The sequence below is a fragment of the Oncorhynchus mykiss genome, chromosome 7 (assembly GCF_013265735.2).
Source record: "Oncorhynchus mykiss isolate Arlee chromosome 7, USDA_OmykA_1.1, whole genome shotgun sequence".
NCBI classification, from domain to species: domain Eukaryota; kingdom Metazoa; phylum Chordata; class Actinopteri; order Salmoniformes; family Salmonidae; genus Oncorhynchus; species Oncorhynchus mykiss.
The window spans coordinates 8,910,588-8,932,485 of NC_048571.1; the positions used below are offsets into that span (position 1 = coordinate 8,910,588).

The window sequence follows — 21,898 nt, forward strand, 5'->3', positions numbered from 1 at the left end:
CGTCAATTACCATTGGCTGTTTACCAAGAATAATAATTGTTATTTGACAGAGATTGGTGAACATTGTCATTTGACAAGTGTCAGCTCTACGATTTTATTATCGCGAGAATATAGATTTTTCCACTTCCTCATAAGAAATCGTTCAGCGAGGTATGAATTTCAAGCTTACTAAAAGTTACATATTATATTACATTTCCATGGTCTTCTTTTGACTATGGCGCTTGTACCATATGATGGGAATTATTTGCCCGTGCTCTCAAAACTACATAATTCGTCTGCCGAGTTCCATTTTGCTGACCACAATGTCAGACTAACTCAGGACTGGAATAAACTCGGAGTAGCTGCTGTCGTCTGGGATGCAGTGAGTGACCATCGTTGGTGTACGACTGTACATACTTTGCAGCATTTTTTAAATATGTTTTATTCCAATATGAACTATTCAATCATCTGTTGAATTACGGTCGTCTTCTTGAGTGTGACAAAGATGTAGCCAACTATGGAACGATTGATTCTGCCACACTTTACCGATACTGTTCTCTCCTTACATCTTATGTTTTCCTTTCTCTGTCAGGCGGTAGTGATGTGTATGTACCTGGAGCTGGGGCAGGTCGAGCTGACAGGGAAGGTTGCCATCGAGCTGGGGGCAGGCACTGGACTGGTGGGCATCGTGGCAGCTCTTCTAGGTAAGAACTCACATAAGAAACTGGTAGGAGACTTGCATTACAGGGCCAAACCAAGCTGAAGTGGGTTGGCCTGACTACTATATAGTTGAGCTGAAGTGGGTTGGCCTGACTACTATATAGTTGAGCTGAAGTGGGTTGGCCTGACTACTATATAGTTGAGCTGAAGTGGGTTGGCCTGACTACTATATAGTTGAGCTGATGTGGGCTGGCCTGACTACTATATAGTTGAGCTGATGTGGGCTGGCCTGACTACTATATAGTTGAGCTGATGTGGGCTGGCCTGACTACTATATAGTTGAGCTGATGTGGGCTGGCCTGACTACTATATAGTTGAGCTGATGTGGGCTGGCCTGACTACTATATAGTTGAGCTGATGTGGGCTGGCCTGACTACTATATAGTTGAGCTGATGTGGGCTGGCCTGACTACTATATAGTTGAGCTGATGTGGGCTGGCCTGACTACTATATAGTTGAGCTGATGTGGGCTGGCCTGATTACTATATAGTTGAGCTGATGTGGGCTGGCCTGACTACTATATAGTTGAGCTGATGTGGGCTGGCCTGACTACTATATAGTTGCTGGAACCATTCTGGAAAGGACAATGTGAAAATAAACCATCAGAGCCAGAACTGTTTGGGTTGGCCCTATAGTGTGGATCAGGCTCAACTGTTAGAACTACTAATTGTTAGTCACATTTTTACATGTGCTAACCGTGCAAGCCTTCTGTCCAAAGGTGCCAAAAAAGTGACCATCACAGACCGTGAGCCTGCCTTGGGCTTCCTTGCAGCCAATGTGAAAGAGAACATTCCCCCGGATCGGCTAGGAGCAGTGAAGGTCTCAGAACTGACCTGGGGCCAGGGATTGGAGCGCTATCCCACAGGAGGCTTTGACATAGTGCTGGGAGCAGACATTGTTTACCTGGAAGACACATTTCCATCATTACTGCAAACGATGGAGCACCTCAGCTCAGAGAGTAGTGTAGTGCTACTGGCCTGCAAGATCCGCTACGAGCGAGACACTAACTTCCTGAGCATGCTGAACCAGCGCTTCACAGTACACGAGGTGCACTATGACAAGGAAAGAGACATTCACATCTACAAGGCTGTGAAGCTTCCAGCAAGGAGAGATCTGTAGGAACCAGTGACTGATGGGGGATGTGAGGGGTTTGAATCACAGTGGATGGATCAATGTGCTGTCAATCATTGATGGTTCAGGGAGCTACTACTCATGAATGGACAGTCAGTGAGATGGGTTCATGGAGGATGGTTTTGTTTCATGCAGGGTTGTGTCCAGTAGGGAGAAAATATGGAGCTACAACCCAGCTACTATGGGTGATTGTAATTGTCTTAATTTCATTCATCCTTTTTTGATAAAATGGATTTGAAAACAAATTAAGACATGTGAAAAATAATACCAGAAACACATTTATTAACAGCTGCCAAAAACAAATAGTAGAATCTGTAATATAATTGTTTTGCTTTTTTCATACAAGTGAATGCTGACATTAAGAAATACAACGTTTACAAAATATGAACAGAAATGGCAAGTGTTTTAAAAATAAGATGCATATGTTATGACAGATGGCTACGTAAAAACTAAATAATACAATATGGCATTCCGTTATCCAATCAAACAGAAGACCGGGTTCAGTAAGCAAATGTTATGGACCTTTGCCGATAGAAATATAGTTGACATGAATCCTTCTTTTACATGTCAGAAAGGCATGTCTGTTCTACAAAACAGTTCTAGCTGAACATTTGGATCTGTTCCACAGTGTTGTGAGCTGCTGAACGCACCCCTGGTGTAAATCCCACGTTTGTTGACCGAGTTGTCAGTCTAAATGTCAGCGATGGGTCTACGTCATCACTGCAGATCCAAGCAAACTATCCCTTTTAACGAACTACATGATAAAAAAATGCTTCTTCCCTTGTTCTATCAGAAGTGTTTTGAGGCACAACAGATGAAAAAGTGAGATTGTGGGGCTAATCCTAACTTTCACTCTACAATCCCATGGATGTCAATGCATGATTAAGTGGAAGTTAGGATATCCTCCAATATGATTATGCCTTATGCCTGTTCAGGCCATGGAGAAACAAACAAGGAGACTCAAACACACACACTGCCTCAGACATCGTATACATTACATGAATGCCTAAAAGCACACTATACAACACCCATAGTCTACCCTTCAGTCATATTTCACAATTCCTCCTGTCAGCTGTGTGGTAGCTCAGTTTACATTAGCACAACTCTTTAAAAAGGTACTCAGCGAAATTACTTTCCCCCCCGAGCAGCACCGGAGATATTGAGATGAGCGAGATGCAACACTTTGCCATCACACAGTAGCGCTTCACGTTGTAGTGGTAGCCACGGCACCAAAACAGCGGAGTTGAGCTTCTCGCTTCAACACTCTTAGTTGTGGAAATTGACCCACTATGCTGTTTACATTCTGCATCTACGTCATATCGCTGAGGTTACCTTTTAATGCCTGTTAGTTGATGCAGACAATCCACCCACAATCCATCTCCTACCCCAAAACACCCGACTTAGCAATGCTGAATAACAAAAGTTGGCAAGCAGAAAAATTCAATACATGATAACCCAACTCAAGCTCAAAGATAATACATTTCATCTGACAGTGGTTGGGATCTACAGTCCACATAAAGTGTTAGTAAGTAACAGAAGAGTTAAAGCAATCATCAGCCTAAATACTGAATAGTGTAGCACTCAAAAAGATGACCATTTTTCCAAAATCATTTTCAACGTGTGTTGCCAGGTGACGGTCCAAACTCAATAGTTGTATAGGGTAGTTCATGGTGGGCAGAGGGGTCCTAGTCCTCCACGGCTGGTGTTTTCCTGGTATCTGACATCTTGAGACTGGGGACTACTGGTTAGTTAGCAGCAGTGGTGTCGTGGATAGACACGATACCTACCACTGGAAGATTCCACTAGGGGCTCCATTCTATTGGTGGACAAACAGTGTGCTCCACCTCATCCTTTTAGGGGTACTCATGATGGAAAGTACTCATCATCCTTTTAAGGGGTACCTATGAGGCCATCCTTTTTAGGGGTACTCATGTCATCCTTTTAAAGGGATACTTGTGAAAAAGTGGAGAAATTGTGTTGTTATTTTTCCTCTTTCTGTAGGTCTTATAGACTGGTAGAGCTTTTTAAAAAGAAAGGGATAAATGGGGGAGGGAGGGTGGTGCCAGATGCATGGCTCTGTGGTGAGTCTCTGTACATGGGGGGGGGGGCACTACTCTGATTTGTGGCAGTACAAGTCTTTAAGTGACTTCAGTTCCTCGATGAGGGTTTTGTTTTGGTTCTCCAGAACGGCCACACGGTTCTCCAGACACTTGACGTACTCCTTCTTCTTCCTGCGACACTCCCGGGCCGCCTCCCTGTCACACACACACACGGAGTCAGTACAGTATGTCTGGCTCAGCAAAGCAAATCTTAACACGATCACCATGTTTTCACTTAACCTCAGCTTTACTGTGTAGGTATAGACATAGGAGTTCCATATCAACAACATGCTAAATGTACACCTACATTATAGGATGTAGTCTACCATTTCACCCAACAGCCTTCATTAAAGTGATCAACATAACCCTAGTTAACAGTATCTATACCCTCTACTCCACCTACCTGTTCTTCATCAGTCTGACCTCCCTCTTACGGGTGACGACTACCTCTGGGCCTTCCTGGCCAGACAAGGCGGGAGAGGAGGCCATCACCATCCCAGGAGTCATGCTGCTGGTGTTGGCCGTACGGATCTGGTAGGTCTGCACTTCTCCAGAGGCAGCTGGGAAACAGTGTTTACGTCAAGAAATTGTTGGCATACAGGAGTTGTTTGTGTTGTTGTGTGACTGCGTATGCAGGAAAACGGTTCTGTTTAGAATGTACGAGCAGAACAACTGACGGGCACCCAGTAAGAACCAAAACTTGATTGCGACTGGGGCCTCCCATGGTCCAAGAGGTTCTCACCTTGCATTACCACCTGGTTGCTGGGCACCAGGATTTGCTGTCCATCGGAGGTCTGGGCATACTGCAGGATGGTGGTGCCCTGCTGGGCGCCCGCCGCGTTGGTCATGGTCAGGGTCTGCATCCCCTGCATGCCATCTGTACCGTTATTGGCCAGTTGGATGGCGCCGCCCTGGGTGATGGCAACTGAAGAGGGGGGAGGGGTTAATGGATGATCGTCAGGTTAGGAACATTACTACGGTCTGCTCGGTCATGTTCAGCAAGGCACACCATAGCGAAACGGAAAATTAACATTGTCATTATTGGACATGTTCAGGTAGAACCTTCCCGTTTCATTCAAACATTTCTCCCTACTGAACATGACCCTATTTCCACTATAGTCATTGACCATACACGACTCATCAAATATAAAGTAAGAAAGCCAACTAAGCTTGTCCAAACCAGAACAAGCAGGCACTCTTCACATATGGCCATGATGAAACTGGAGTACGGGTGAAGTTGCCCCTAGATGCTGACCTTGGGTCAGTTAAGCATTTTCCCATGTAGAGGGGATTGGTGGAAGTACCTACGGGACCCCCCCCGGAGCGATAAAACTGACGATTGAATAGGTAGGGGTTACGTACTGTACTGGCCGCTGGCCGTCTGATAGATGGGGCATGATGTGGGCATGGCAACGGTGGTGATGGCGGGGGTCGAGTCGTCCTCCGATTTCTCCTCCTCGATCGGCGGGACCGCAGACACGTCAGACGACAGGTCGTTTAGGATCTTCCTGCAAGGGATAACAATCACAATCAATGTCTCGGACTCTCAGTCAATGTGTCATCAGATTTCATTCACAGCCCAATCAGATCCAAAATGGCACCCAATCTGCATTAAAAAAAGAATCCCAATTTGGCAACACTGAGTCAACATGACAGTCATGTTGCCAGATTGGGATTTTTTCCTGCCACCCTGAGGCTGAGACAGTGGCCCTGTGGAGGAGCGGTACCTGTAGGAAGGACGTCTGGAAAGTATCTCCCTCCTCTTCTGAGAGTCTGTCACACTGTCCACCGACTCCTGGGAGTCCTGGGAATCCTCTGCAACTGTTGAAATCTGACAAGGTCAAACACAAGAGTTGCAGTTTATAGGGCGTCCAATCAAAAACACTTTTTTTTGACCAATGGGTAAATAATATAATCCATTGGAAAGATTTTACCCTTGTAGGATGGTCAGAATTAGGGTGATTAAATCAATCGAGGCCAGAGAGAGAAAAGTGGCAAAAAATCTGGAAAATCACTTTCCCGTTGAACTGATCTTTCTTCTAGAATCCAAAGGACATGAAACAGAGGTAAGATGGATATCCACTTTTCATATTCATTCAAAATTCCTGTCATTTCCCCAAGATACCTCACAAAAACAAGCGTAGCTCTGAAATGTCAGAGCAATAAGCATATACCCCAATTTTTTATTTTTTTACCAAAGCCTTTTACATTTATTTCAGCTTGTCTCATGCTAATTGAGTTTTTTTGCGACCCACGGAAACAACTTTGACCACAAAACGAAAAATTCTCAAAAATCATTACAGGAAACTTGCACTGCTGCTTATTATCAGATGTATTAGGTTATGAAATCCAACCTTTTAGATATGTTCATGATATGTTAGAGAAAGACCCAACTGAACCATTCAGAACACGAAGAATCATACTTGTCTTGGTAAAATGGGTTTTATAACACAAGTCTAATAAAAAGCATAGCTGGCACACACCCAGAGAAAATGATTTTGTGTGGAGGTGCTGACTAACAGCAAATAAACTATAAGCTATGAAAATAGAGAGTCATATATATATATATATATATATATATATATATATATATATATATATATATATATATATAAAACTCCCAGTAATTCATTTTACAGGGATATAACATTAAGTGAAATTTCATCACCAAAGCACATAGACACCCTGCAGTTTATTGGAAATGCAGTAATACCTATACAACATCCAATAATGTTCCATTGATTTGTTATATTACTGTATGTGACCCACACCAACCCTCAAATAGCTGCCATCTGAGAGATTCTCTGCTATAGATTAGATCAGTTCATTAGTCACATGCACAGGGTCACACATGTAATTGAAGGGTACAGTGAAATTCTTAAAGCTCCAACAGTACAGGTCAAATATAGACCTGTTGCTGCCTACTACCAAAGCCTATTGCATGTACCTTACTATGTACATCACAATAGACTACTGTAATGGAGGGAGGAATGGGGCTCACCTGAACAGTCTGTACTTGAGGCGACTGGATGACCGAGGGCTGGGCGGCCTGGATGACCCCGTGGACCTGAACCGTCTGACCGTTGGGCAGCTGCACCAGGGTGACTGTGGGGCCGCTGGAGGAGACCTGTCCTGCTGCCATAGACACCTGCAGCAGGGACGCAGATTTAGAAACGGCTTATGAGTGTGGGCTATACATGCTCGTTCCAGGGCCCGGTTTCCCAAAAGCATCTTAAGGCCAAGTCCATTTTAGCACAACAGGATCCTATGGGTCTAACGATGGACTTAGCCTTAAGATGCTTTTGGGAAACTGGTCCATCATTTTAACCTTTATTTAACTAGGCAAGTCATTAAGAACTAATTCTTATTTACAATGACAGCCTACCCCAGCCAAACCCTAACCCGGACGACGCTGGGCCAATTGTGCGCCGCCCTATGGGACTCCCAATCATGTCCGGTTGTGATACAGCCTGGAATCGAATCTGGGTCTGTAGCGACACCTCTAGCACTGAGATACAATGCCTTAGACCACTGCGCCACTCGGGAGCCCAAAATCCACATAATGGTTACAATCAAAGACCATGAATAGAAGTGATTGATTATTCTTCATGTCAGTGAACAGTTCTGCTCTTCTACAAAACATATTTATTTATGAACATTCTACAATGTTGTGCCCTGCTGAATGCAGCCCACACATGGAGGCTCCCTACACGCATAGGCTGCATTTACACAGGCAGCTCAATTCTGAGCTTTCTTTTGACCAATCATATCAGCTCTAAAAAGATATGATGTGATTGGTCAAGACAAATTGGTGGGGAAAACATCCGAATTGGGCTGCCAGTGTAAACACAACCATACATGTACACCAAAAGTAGGGCCTCGTAAAGAATTTCCACCAGAGGATCAATAAAGTTTAATTTGATTCAAGTGCCTGGCAATGTTGATGAGGGTACTGTACCTGGGCCAGTGTGATCTGCTGGGCCTCAGACTCAGAAACAGCTGTGTCACCACCCTGCTGTGTATCGGCTCCCGCTTCCATGGTCATTTAGTTGGCTGGAATGGCGGGTGGAGAACTCTGGAGAGCCTGTGAATGTGCGTTTTTACACAAAATGTAAAATACTGATATGGGGGTGGATTTAATTCAGGGCTCTCCAACCCTGTTTCTGGAGAGATAAAGTTGTGTAGGTTCACGCCAATCCTGTTCCTGGAGATACCATCTTGTAGGGTTTCGCTCCAACCCCAGTTGTACCTAACCTGATTCGGCTCATCAACCAGCTAACTATTAGAATCAGGTGCATTGGATTACAGTTGGAGCTAAAACCTACAGGATGGTAGCTCTCCAGGAAGAAGGTTGGTGTGAAACCCTACAGGATGGTAGCTCCCCAGGAAGAAGGTTGGTGTGAAACCCTACAGGATGGTAGCTCTCCAGGAAGGTTGGTGTGAAACCCTACAGGATGGTAGCTCCCCAGGAAGAAGGTTGGTGTGAAACCCTACAGGATGGTAGCTCTCCAGGAAGAAGGTTGGTGTGAAACCCTACAGGATGGTAGCTCCCCAGGAAGAAGGTTGGTGTGAAACCCTACAGGATGGTAGCTCCCCAGGAACAGGGTTGGAGAGCACTGATTAAGTGATGTTATGCACTGACTGTGATGTTTCAGGTCGTGGCTTTTGTGCCTCTGTCTATTCATACCAGACCAGGTTTGTTTAAGTGATTGTAGGCTACACCAGACATGCAGTATTACGTGTGACTATCTGAAAGTATGGGAGATACTATCCCAAACCATAAGTAACGTTCCTAAGGTAAAAATGTGTTGCTCAATGTTTATCTAATAAGTTCCAACATTGCATGAACGTAATGATTTTGACAACACTACTTTTAAGTGTATTTTCAATTTACAGTATAATATGCAGCACATCATTTCCTAACACGATACCGTTATTGCCGCCCTTTTCCAAGTAGTTAGCTAGCAAAGTATATAGCATTGTTAGCTACAAAGAAAACAGTAGCTAGCTGACACTTGCCTAGCTATACTAATAGATAAGAAAAACACATTTTCAACCAAATGGTACGAAATGTATCCATGTTCATATTGTTGCTCGTTATATTAAATATTTGTGGTAGCTAGCTAATATCGACAACCTGGCTAACTAGCCATAGCAGCTAGCTAGCTAACGTAAATATACAAATGAGTCCCATGCGGTAAAAATCAAGAGTTTTAGCTCAATCAATTCATTTGCATGTGGTTCATTTAACGTTGGCTAGATATGACACTTTAATTGATGTCTTTATCTAAGTTTGCTAATGTAGTATGCTTATCCAAGACAACCACGCTGTGTTTGCAGACGGACTATCTTGCAAGCTAACGTTAGCTAGTTCTTTGGGAGGGAAATGTCTGTAGCTAAGCCAGATATTATTGGGCTGGGCTATCATTCTATACCGCTAGTTAGCTTAGCAAGTTAGGCATTCGAACCTACATGTTTTTTTGTGATTGCCAGCTGGCTATGTAGCGAGATGGCCAAACTAGGTCTGTTAGCCAACATGCTGATGCTATTAATTACTGTGGTTGCAATCTTTACTCGAGGACTCAAGCCTCACTCCCATTTTTCCAGTACCATTCTCACATAGCTGGCTGGCTAGCTTTGTAGACTGACTCAACATCGTGTGGCTCTGCAACACCGCCGCCATGATCTCTTTGTTAGATTTGGAGCGATTTCTCCAACACACCAGGGCTTTCTTCTATCCCCCTCTCCGCATAGGATGCTTACCCGACACAGACTCGCTTCGTCACTCCCGGGTCCTCCGAGCTCCACTTTTATTCAGACCGACACGTAAGAGACCGCGTCAGGCTACACCTCTGTCGCGTCACCGAGATGAACAACAACACGGAGAACGAGGGAGACGACGAAAATCAGTTCTATCGACAGGGCTCGAATTCGAACGGAAAATGACGAAATCCACACGAAGAATACCGACAATGACGAACATTGGCGGAAGTGTACGAAATGTAGGCCTAAATAAAAGTGCGCATGTTTAAAATGTGTCAGTCGAGAAATGAACAGCTGTCAATCAAAGACGTTTTATAAAACAGAAACTATAACATCTTTGTTATATATTAGGAAGCATGAGCAGTATGCTAAAAACAGCATTGTACTGCCAGTAGAACTGATTCTAGAATCTTAAATAGACTATTTTGTACATAATTGTCACTAGTGATAAATCAAGATGTATATTCCAAATGTTCCCTAACCAATTTGCTCATGGGCTAGATATATTTTAGTATCATTGTGAGGGATATAAAAGCTAGCCTTTCCTTTCCTAACTGCCTGTGTATATTGGTTCCTAACTTCCCTGAAAAGTTGCATATCGCGGGGGCTATTCGATGCTAATGCTGTACGCCACAGGATGTTTTTGTGCTGGTCGAGGGCAGTCGGGTCAATATCTGTTCCTGGTTCTACATTTTTTTGAATGGGGCATGTTTATTTAAGATGGTGAGGAAAGCACTTTTATAGAACAACCAGGCATCCTCTACTGATGGGATGAGGTCAATATCTTTCCAGGTTACCCGGGCCAGGTCGATTCGAAAGGCCTGCTCGCTGAAGTGTTTTATGAAGCGTTTGACAGTGATGAGGAGTGGTCGTTTGGCCCGAAGACCCGTTACGGACGCAGGTAATGTGGCAGTGATCGCTGAGATCCTGGTTGAAGACAGCAGAGGTGTATTTGGAGCGCAGGTTGGTTAGGATGATATCTATGAGGGTGCTATTGCAGATTAAGAGAACGTACGCAGCAGGTTAGGAGAATTAGGTTAAGGTTAGGATGAAAAGTCCTAACCTTAACCTAATTCTCCTAACCTGCTGCGTACTGCGTACTGCTGCTACGAGAAGTCACTTCCGGTCGTAGCTGTATCGAAGGGGCGTGTTTTTAGGGAGTCCCAGGTGGGGGCAGTAGAACACTGTCTGTGAGCATGCTGTATAGATCTGCTGCCACACTCAAGCTACAAATCAGCAATAAGAAGCTTCTACAATCTGGGCCCTGTTGAAATACATACTTCCATCTTCCCTTTTGAAAGACAGGGATAGGTTTTTGATTAAGGTCTCCACTAAAGCAATACCCAATATAGTGTTATTGTGATTATTGGCTAGGTACTTTCACTTATTTAATCTCTGATTAGTGATCACGTTGAGGGAGAAAGGAGGCATGTTTTGGTGTTCCAACAGAGAAAACCCTGATCTTGTATTGTGGGAAATACTGTGTTGGGGTTATTGAGTTTCTGTTCGTTTTATAATGCTCAAGATGCCCATTTCATTTGCTTTATCTGTCTAGTATTCCTCTCCATCTTACACAAGCCATAAAAAACATCCCTTTATTGCAGACACAAAATTAGCTGTGTTTTAAAAGAAATTAACCCTCGGCTTTGGCAGCTGTTGCAAATCCTAAGGGAAACTTACACTTCAAACCAATTTATGACAATCATCTTTATTAGCTTTAAAAAATAAAAATAAATGTATCGATCAAACCATTTAGTCTATACACCCCCACACGCATTCAGCAAACAGTGACTGACCTTGAGCTGTCAGTGAGTGGAAGACTGGAGTGTTTCTCCGACGAGCCCCCCACTGTGCAACTCCTCCAGGAGGGCGTGTTTGTGTTCGTGTGTGAACTCCCTCTAGCCTTCACTCCAACACTCAGCAATACTGTATCCTTCAGCATGAAGCCAGTCTGCTCTTCTAATCTGTGCTGTTATAGACTTTGCCTATTGCACAAAGTACACTCTTTGTAAAAAGAGGAGCCTACAGGAAATGAAACGTTTACCTTAAAAAATAACTTAACTTCATTGTTTGGATGATGCTTGAAATCTTAAATCCATAAATTGTTGTCAAATTTTCCACATCTGCTGCATTTGGAACACACTCACACACATAAACGTGTGCATGCTTTACCTAATAACGCTACAAGAATGCAGAGGAGAAATGACCATAATCACCTAGCTCTTGAGGTAGGCTTAATAACCATAGACTGCTACACCTGGGAAAGAGTCAACACAGAGGTGGTGGGAGAAAAGACAGTCACTGATCTATATTTACTGCAGAGAGACAGAGGGAGAGGTGGTGAGATGGTGACAGGGTCCTACATAATGCATGAAGGCCAGGCGGCCCCTCAGTGCAGCAGCACTGCCTTGTCTTCATCCACCAACCCACCAGCTCTCCTACTGAACATCCATCTGGCTACCGTTTCCTACTGCACACCCATCTGGCTACCACCTACTGCACATCCATCTGGCTACCACCTCCTACTGCACATCCATCTGGCTACCACCTCCTACTGCACATCCAGCTGGTTACCGTTTCCTACTGCACACCCATCTGGCTACCACCTACTGCACATTCATCTGACTACCATCTCCTACTGCAGAGTCAGCTGGCTACCATCTCCTACTGCACATGCAGGATACAATCTCCTACTGCACATTCATCTGGCTACCACCTCCTACTGCACATCCAGCTGGCTACCACCTCCTACTGCACATCCAGCTGGCTACCATCTCCTACTGCACATTCATCTGACTACCATCTCCTACTGCACATCCAGCTGGCTACCATCTCCTACAGCATAGCCAGATGGCTACCATCTTCTACTGCACATCCAGGATACCACCCCCTACTGCACATCCAGGTGGCTACCATCTCCTACTGCACATCCAGGTGGCTACCATCTCCTACTGCACATCCAGGATACCATCTCCTACTGCACATCCAGCTGGCTACCATCTCCTACTGCACATCCAGGCTACCATATCCTACTGCACATCGAAGTGGCTACCATCTCCTACTGCACATTAATCTGGCTACGATCTCCTACTGCATATCCAGGTGGCTACCATCTCCTACTGCAGAGCCAGGTTGCTACCAACTCCTACTGCAGAGCCAGGTCGCTACCAACTCCTACTGCAGAGCCACGTGGCTACCATCTCCTACTGCAGAGCCAGGTGGCTACCATCTCCTACTGCACATGCAGGTGGCTACCATCTCCTACTGCACATCCAGTGTCTCCCTAGCCCTCCTGTCTCAGCCTCCAGTATCTATGCTCCAATAGTTTGTGTCAGGGGGCTAGGGTCAGTCTGTTATATCTGGAGTATTTCTTTACAATATTTTTGGTTATTGAATGTTCAGCTGTTTAAACCTGGTGTACAAAACCAAAAGTCAAAACAACATTTATGAAAGGGAAGCATAGAAATAGTGCAGATAGAACAGACCCATCGCTTATTAGGCTTACTGTCAATGAGAATGATAGATCTATAACTCACATTTCTATGTGAATTTAGTCAGATCGCCCAAAAAGTGACATATTGCACGTTTAAAGCAGCAGAATGAGGAGGGCTGGCGAGGGGCGTCAGAGAGCCAGGTGGAGACTAATCAAACGTTGATGAGGATCACGCTCAGAATTCACCGGGATGATTAGGCTTTAATTACCGAGGGCCACACTGACATATTCCCAATAACTGGATATGTCTAAGAGCTCCCGTTGCCCCGAGCGGGGCACAAAATAATCCATTGGAGTCGGTGATGAAATCCAAAGCTGTGAGGTGAGGAGGATGACCGTCTCACAGACTTCCCAAGCGGGGGTCACAGACAGGCAAAATACACCCTTCTAGCAAAGCAACCACTGAATAGACTACCGATACTCAATACAATGCGAATGCCAAGAAGTTTATTCTTGTACGTATGTTTGTTGCATGTTTTTAATGCAATGCATTTATTAGACAGCTCATGCACATCATCCTTTCATGTAATGCTATCTTTATGGTTCCCTACATGCCTAATGGTACTTTTCACCAGCGAATCATCTCGGCACCAGACACCAGTGTCAGAGCATAATGAACACCAGACACCAGTGTCAGAGCATAATGAACACCAGACACCAGTGTCAGGACATAATGAACACCAGACACCAGTGTTAGAGCATAATGAACACCAGACACCAGTGTCAGAGCATAATGAACACCAGACACCAGTGTCAGGACATAATGAACACCAGACACCAGTGTCAGGACATAATGAAGCTGTGACCTGGAAGGAGCTACAGGGAGGGGAAATCTCAACTCCACCTCCCACTTGGTTGGCTGATCAACACTGCCAGATGTGACAATAATGTCCCCTAAACCGCTGGCGCTGCCAACATCCTGCAGACACCTGGCACCGCTCAATGATTGTTCTGTTGCACAGCCAATAGAGTTTGTATCAGGGCAGTTGTTACTGTTTTTACCAGAGATGTCTTTGTAGATTTGTAGTGTATTATTTGACTCTTTCTGTAGCTTGTCTCTAGCACGGTCACACTACTCATTCTGATCATTCACAATTTCCCACAATGCACATTGCAGATTTCTATATCTGCATCCCAAATGGCATCCTTTTCACCCAAAGTAGTGCACTATGTAGAGAATAGTTTCATTTGTCACGTAGATGTTTAAGCTGCCTTTTCTCAGTGGCTGAGAACTGTAATTAGGCAGCCTGTTTTGAATCGATGTCAACATTTCCAATACAGTCCTGGGGTGTTGGTGTGTTGAATAGTCTGGTCTAGACAGAGGATGAGTCACACACGAGCCAACATGCCCGCAGGTAAGGAACGACTGGGAGAGGTAAACACTAGCTAGCTAGCTTTTTTTCCCCTGTCACATTTTATACAGCGTGGCAGAGAGACAAGAGAAAAGGAAGAACACACACCTGGGTCCATGTGAAAAACACTTCATCAATTAAACACTTCTTCAATCGACTCTTCACTTGGATCAAACTAGGAAATATTCATCATGTAGCCTATTGACCAATCTGAATAACGTCCCTGGTCTGGTGTTCTGGGTTAAAGGTGGGCATTACCTGATGTACAGCTCTGACATTAGACTGACTGCTCGCTTCGGACAATGTTATGCTACAGCCATCTTCTTTACAAGAACACCAAAGCATTAGGGACACAATGTAATGTAGCTACACTACTGTTCAAAAGTTTAGGGTCACTTAGAAATGTCCTTGTTTTCCATGAAAACATATATGAAATGAGTTGCAAAAGGAATAGGAGATCTAGTCAAGACGTTGACAATGTTATAAATAATGTTGTTTTTTATTGAAATAATAATTGTGTCCTTCAAACTTTGCTTTTGTCAAAGAATTGCAGCAATTACAGGTTTGCAGACCTTTTGGCATTCTAGTTGTCAATTTGTTGAGGAAATCTGAAGAGATTTCACCCCATGCTTCCTGAAGCACCTCCCACAAGTTGGATTGGCTTGATGGGCACTTCTTACGTACCATATAATCAAGCTGCTCCCACAACAGCTCAATAGGGTTGAGATCTAGTGACTGTGCTGGCCACTCCACTATAGACAGAATACCAGCTGACTGCTTCTTCCCTAAATAGTTATTGCATAGTTTGGAGCTGTGGTCATTGTCCAGTTGTAGGAGGAAATTGGTTCCAATTAAGTGCCGTCCACAGGGTATGGCATGGCGTTGCAAAATGGAATGATAGCCTTCCTTCTTCAAGATCCCTTTTACCCTGTACAAATCTCCCACTTTACCACCATCAAAGCACCCCCAGACCATCCCATTGCCTCCACCATGCTTGACAGATGGCGTCAAGCACTCCTCCAGCATCTTTTCATTTTTTTCTGCATCTCACGAATGGTCTTCTGTGTGATCTGAACACCTCAAACTTTTTTTCCAATCTTTCTCTGTCCAGTGTCTGTGTTCTTTTGCCAATCTTAATTTTTTTTATTTTATTGGCCAGTCTGAGATATGGCTTTTTCAATGCAACTCTGCCTAGAAGGCCAGCATCCCAGAGTTGCCTCTTCACTGTTGACTTTGAGACTGGTGTTTTGCGGGTACTATTTAATGAAGCTGCCAGTTGAGGACTTGTGAGGCGTCTGTTTCTCAAACTAGACACTCTAATGTACTTGTCCTCTTGCTCAGTTGTGCACCGGGGCCTCCCACTCCTCTTTCTATTCTGGTTAGAGCCAATTTGCGCTGTTCTGGAAGGGAGTAGTACACAGCGTTGTACGAGATCTTCAGTTTCTTGGCAATTTCTCGCATGGAATAGCCTTAATTTCTCAGAACAAGAATAGACTGATGAGTTTCAGAAGAAAGTTATTTGTTTCTGGCCGTTTTGAGCCTGTATTCGAAACAACAAATGCTGATGCTCCAGATACTCAACTAGTCTAAAGAAGGCCAGTTTTATTGCTTCTTTAATCAGGACAACAGTTTTCAGCTGTGATAACATAATTGCAAAATATTTTTTTAATGATCAATTAGCCTTTTAAAATGATAAACTTGGATTAACTAACACAACATGCCATTGGAACACAGGAGTGATGGTTGCTGATAATGGGCCTCTGTACGCCTATGTAGATATTCCATAGAAAAATCTGCAGTTTCCAGCTACAATAGTCATTTACAACATGAACAATGTCTACACTGATTCTCTGATCAATTTGATGTTGTTTTAATGGACACAAAAAATGTGCTTTTCTTTCAAAAACAAGGACATTTCTATGTGACCACAAACTTTTGAACGGTAGTGTACGTATAGATAATGCCAATTAGGAATCCCCAGCTTCGAATTCAATAAGCTGAAGATGGAATCCACCTCTGTTTCTTTCCATGCCTCGATGCATTAGCTTGTTTCTCCAAGCTGCCAGACACCATTAGAGAACTGCAGAAGGACTGCAGGGTAAACTGGGGGGTGAAAAACACTTATTTGGAGCTTCTGTGTTTGTTGTTGAGGATCTGACTGTTCTGTGAGGCAGGGAGAGAATATGTACGTTGGTGGGAGAATGACATTGATGCATTCTCAACGGGAACAAACTGTTTTATCTCACGGGTTGTCTTGTCCAGCCCGGGGCATGTTTGTTACTTCTTGGGATATCTCACACATCTACAGGGCCTAGTGAAAGTCTACACACCCCTTGCACCTTGTCTTCACATTTTGGGGGATTTTATATTTTTCCTACAGATCTACACAACCTACTCCATATTTTATTTAGAAATTATTATTATTTTTATAATTATTTTTTACCCCTTTTTCTCCCCAATTTCGGGATATACAATTGGTAGTTAGTCTTGTCCCATCGCTGCAACTCCTGCACGGACTCGGGAGAGGCGAAGGTCGAAAGCCATGCGTCCTCCGAAACACGACCCAGCAAAACCGCACCGCTTCTTGACACACTTAACCCGGAAGCCAGCCGCACCAGTCAAAGGAAACACCGTACAGCTGGCGACCGAAGTCAGAGTGCATGCCCCCGGCCGCCATAAGGAGTCGCTAGAGCATGCTGGAACAAGGACATCCCAGCCGGGCAAACCCTCCCCTAACCTGGACGATGCTGGGCCAATTGTGCAGTGCAGTCAGCTGCGACACAGCCCGGGATCGAACCCGGATCGGTAGTGACATCTCTACCGCTGCGTCACTCGGGAGGCGCCACTCTTGATTACATATGTCTTCACAGCCCAGAGTTACTTCTTGTTGAAAGTCTTTTAGGCAGCCATTACAGCTGGGAAATCATTCTGAATAAGATTCTACCCAACTCTTATGGCAACATACATCCATTGTTTTTGTCAAAATTGCTCAAGATCATTACATTTGGTTGGGAGTCATTGATGGAAGCAATATTCAAATTTTGTTTCAGATTTTCAAGCAAATTTAAGTCAAGATTGAGACTGGACCCCTCAGGAACACTCAACACCTCTTGGATACATGTGTTGACATAAGAGTTGTACAAGGTTGGTAGAATGTTATTCAGAATGATCCACAGCTGTAATGGCTGCTAAAGGTGCTTCCACCAAGTATTACGTCTGGAGTATGAAGACATATGCAATCTGAGACCAGAGACGAATGGCGCAGCAGTCTAAGGCACTGCATCTCAGTGCTAGAGGCATCACTACAGACCCTGGTTCGATTCCAGGCTGTATTTACAAATGGCTGTGATTGGGAGTCCCAAAGGGAAGCGCACAATTGGCCCAGCGTCATTAGGGGTTGGCCGGGGTAGTTTAGGGGTTGGCCGGGGGAGGCCGTCATTGTAAATAACAATTTGTTATTAACTGACTTTCCTAGTTAAATAAATAAATATGTTATTTTAATGTGTATTAATTTTGGAACATTTTCTATAAGTTTCTTTCACTTTGGAAATGTGGAGTAGGTTGTGCAGATCTGTAGGAAAAATGTACATTTGAATCCTTTTTAGATGTAATTTTAAGGCAGCAGAATGTGAAAGGGGTGTGTAGACTTTCACCAGCAACTGTACGCATCTTTTCCCCTCTTTTTAAACATGAACACACTCATTGTCATTAACATGAACACACTCATTGTCATTAACATGAACACACTCATTGTCATTAACATGAACACACTCATTGTCATTAACATGAACACACTCATTGTCATTAACATGAACACACTCATTGTCATTAACATGAACACACTCATTGTCATTAACATGAACACACTCATTGTCATTAACATGAACACACTCATTGTCATTAACATGAACACACTCATTGTCATTAACATGAACACACTCATTGTCATTAACATGAACACACTCATTGTCATTAACATGAACACACTCATTGTCATTAACATGAACACACTCATTGTCATTAACATGAACACACTCATTGTCATTCCCATTTCATCACTGGGAATCTTATGACGTGATCGGGGTATCCCTCAATATTAAAAACTACTCATGGGATATAAGGGACGGTGGGTGAAAAATGACTCTCATTTCTAATTTCATAACCTGTCCGATAGATTGATCTCGTGTAGGTGCAATGGGCAGTAGGTACGAGGGGTGTGTGTGGTGATTGTCTGTAATTACACACAGAGGCACATTAAGTCTGACAGATACATGGTGGCTGCTTGATGAGGGTGCCCATTTCAATTAAGGACATTAAATGAGAAAACCTTATAGAGTAGCTCCCTGCCAGACATAAGCAGAATTAATACACTGCACAGGCTCATTAACTAGCATGTTAATTGCACCCTAATTAACCATTTAGTTATTTGAGTACCCTTTTATCATTTAGTCACAGTCAAAAGGAGAAGAAATGGCAGGTATGTCATCACCTTGGTTACTAACAGTTGTAATTCATCCATCATGGGTCTTGGGTTGAAAGTAGAACAAAATTAATTTCCATTGCCTCAACAAGACAATGGACTGCAACGTTTCCACATTGAATGTGAAATTAAATGAACTGATGAAAGAGTGCTTGTAGGCCTACTCCCATATTGATGGTTGATTGGTCAAATAATGAACCTGTCACTGTAAGCAGGTGAGAGAACGTGATTAGGAAGAGGAACCAAAATGGCCGCCAAGGTGTGAGCATAGAGAGAAGATTCATCTTTGTGTCTGTGCCATTATGACGTCTGTGACAGTACATTTTCTTCTTCTCGATTGGCTGATCCCTCCTGATGTCCCGGTTAGACATGACTCCAACAGGGTGCAACCTTTCTTCTATGAAAAAAGAAATCCCCAATGTAATTACAGGGACTGGCCAAGAAAAGAGAGACCGCTGGCCAGTGTGATTCTACTATTTATTACACATATTACATTCTTAAATACAAATGATTCACTCAACAGTTCTTGCATAGAGATATTACAATACCAATTTAAAAAAGAATTATGAAACAAACCAGTAACAAAAATAAATCTTTCCTTTTTCCATAATAAAGAACATTGTCATACTAACATCATACAAATAATAATTTTGAAAACACTTTGTACAGCAAAGAAAAGGAGTGAGAAAGAGAGTACAGTTAGGAATATGGGTGGGGGGCGCTGGTAGAAAAAGGTGCTGTTTCACTAAGGATGGTGTACAATACATTTTCATTTACTCCAACACAAAGCAGTGATTTACTCCCACACAAAGCAGTGATTTACTCCCACACAAAGCAGTGATTTACTCCCACACAAAGCAGTGAAAGCCATTGTTGTATAACCAAGTTCTGATGCACAAAGACAAGTTAAAAATGACGTGTCGACTGCAGACACAAAGTAAATGGGAAATGTTTTCTCTGTTTCAGTAGTTCTTTGAATGTTTTTACTAACTTACTGACGTGTCTCTGATCACAAACAGGAAACATGATGCGTCTCTGACAGGAACCTGGAAACAGGAAATACATCAACACTGGTGTGTGCATAATGATGTTTCAGGGAGACGAATTTGGGACGTAACATCCAAAGTTCATGTGGTGGTCAGACAGCTGACATGGGAGTGGGCTTGAAGATGAGGACTGAGTGCACAGCAAACACCTGTCATACAGTACATCAAGATGCAGTGTATAGCTACCCACAACTGTAAAACAATCCAAATGCCTGTCTTTCTTTTAAATGTCGTAACAAATTGTAGTGCTGAATTATACCGACTGAATGTGAGGTGATTCATTATTTTTCTAATTTTACCTCCCTGTTTTCTCTACAATTTTGATATTATCCTTGTCCTCCGAAACATGACCCACCTAACCGCGCTCCTTAACATCCGCAACAATGTGTCGGAGGAAACACCATTCAACTGGTGGGTCATGTGGGTCATGTGACGGGCCGGATGCCCGCCGTCACAAGGAGTCGCTAGAGCACGATGAGCCAAGTAAAGCTCCCCCGGCCAAACCCTCCCCTAAACTAAACCCTCCCCTAAACCGAGCGATGCTGAGCCAATTGTGCACTGTCCTATGAGACTCCCGGGCACAGCCAGATGTGGCACAGCCTGGGAACGAACCCGGGTCTGTAGTAACACCTCTAGCACTGTGATGCAGAATGAAGCTTCATTTTGACTCTGCTTTGGATAAGCCTCCCCAATAGTGAACTCTGTTCAAGTACACAGTGAATCTTGTTGTACGATAAAAAAAAAGATTATATCACAATCAACATCTCAGTAATCAACTGGCAGCTAGCATTTACAGAGAAAACTTACATGAGACCATTTAGTTAAGTTGTTGTCTTAACGGTTTCACCCTGGAATACTGAAAGGTCTGAACACAGCGAGCTGCCAATAGAGGAAACATTAATCACAGTCCCAACTACTCTAAAACCTTTGTTGCTTGTAAAGGTTTGATATACACAGAACATTATTACCGGGTTCCTCTTTTGGTCTCTTCCTAGTAGTTTATACAAATCATTGAGATGTCGTGTGCAATGCATTCAACCTCCCTGCGTGTGTTTGTGCACAGTTAATCTAGATGGGCCTGGAGGTCTGGGTTGTGTTCATCCAGGACCACTGTAGCAAAAGGTTTTAAAACGTCCATGCGGTAGCTTGTTTCACACATTAATTTCCTCCCTACTGAACATGACCTTGGAGTTTGCGAGTAGCAGGACAGGAGGCTGACACTTTCTGGCAAACTAGAGTAGTTGGGAAGTCTCACTCCATGGAGAGGAGAGGAGAGGAGAGGAGAGGAGAGGAGAGGAGAGAGAGAGAGAGAGAGAGAGAGAGAGAGAGAGAGAGAAGTTGGGAAGTCTCACTCCATTGAGTCCTGTTAGAGGGCTGACCGGCACTGACCAGCACTGCTAAGGGAGCAGAATTCACTCCACATTACCTCGATGACCCTGCTGTCAACATGCCCTCCCATTGGCCAATGTCAGCCAATTCAGTGGGCAGCTCTGAGAGGCTAGCGCTGGATGATGCTAACAGCTAACGGAGCAGATGTCTAGATGGCAATTGGCAAGTGGCTAGCAAAAAAATTTCAACAGCGAGCTAATGTTTGTCTGTCTTCTCGCCAAGTGATGTGTGTGTTTCTGCACCTTCCAATTCTTACACAGGTCAGGGTGAGGAAAGATGACGGTGATGATAATAATGAAGAGAAGACAAATGAAAGTGAATCCCACTGCCTGGCTTGTGCTTACCAGTACCACCGATATGACTGCACAACAATCCCACTGCCTGGCTTGTGCTTACCAGTACCACCGATATGACTGCACAACAATCCCACTGCCTGGCTTGTGCTTA

The 21,898-nt window shown here is 43.8% G+C and overlaps 2 protein-coding genes across 7 annotated transcripts; one reads left to right on the top strand and one right to left on the bottom strand.

Moving 5' to 3' along the window:
• Positions 1 to 103: 103 nt before the first annotated feature.
• On the top strand, positions 104 to 2,213 carry LOC110512356 (protein N-lysine methyltransferase METTL21A-like). The gene is made up of 3 exons (XM_036982450.1): positions 104 to 361; positions 572 to 683; positions 1,417 to 2,213. Exons 1-3 carry the CDS (start codon positions 215 to 217, stop codon positions 1,815 to 1,817), a joined length of 660 nt encoding a protein of 219 aa, XP_036838345.1. The 5' UTR covers positions 104 to 214; the 3' UTR covers positions 1,818 to 2,213.
• Positions 2,095 to 9,891, bottom strand: LOC110495599 (cyclic AMP-responsive element-binding protein 1). 6 transcript variants are annotated; one of them, XM_036982448.1, is made up of 9 exons: positions 9,692 to 9,890; positions 7,887 to 8,012; positions 6,930 to 7,076; positions 5,863 to 5,967; positions 5,656 to 5,759; positions 5,291 to 5,436; positions 4,671 to 4,853; positions 4,332 to 4,488; positions 2,095 to 4,084 (listed from the first exon to the last, which is right to left on the bottom strand). In XM_036982448.1, exons 6-9 carry the CDS (start codon positions 5,334 to 5,336, stop codon positions 3,940 to 3,942), a joined length of 531 nt encoding a protein of 176 aa, XP_036838343.1. In that variant the 5' UTR covers positions 5,337 to 5,436; positions 5,656 to 5,759; positions 5,863 to 5,967; positions 6,930 to 7,076; positions 7,887 to 8,012; positions 9,692 to 9,890; the 3' UTR covers positions 2,095 to 3,939. The 6 variants fall into 6 exon arrangements, with proteins under 6 accessions (XP_036838343.1, XP_036838344.1, XP_036838342.1 ...); XM_036982449.1 differs by lacking the exon at positions 9,692 to 9,890 and adding an exon at positions 9,539 to 9,684; XM_036982447.1 differs by lacking the exon at positions 9,692 to 9,890 and adding an exon at positions 9,548 to 9,683.
• Positions 9,892 to 21,898: the final 12,007 nt, after the last annotated feature.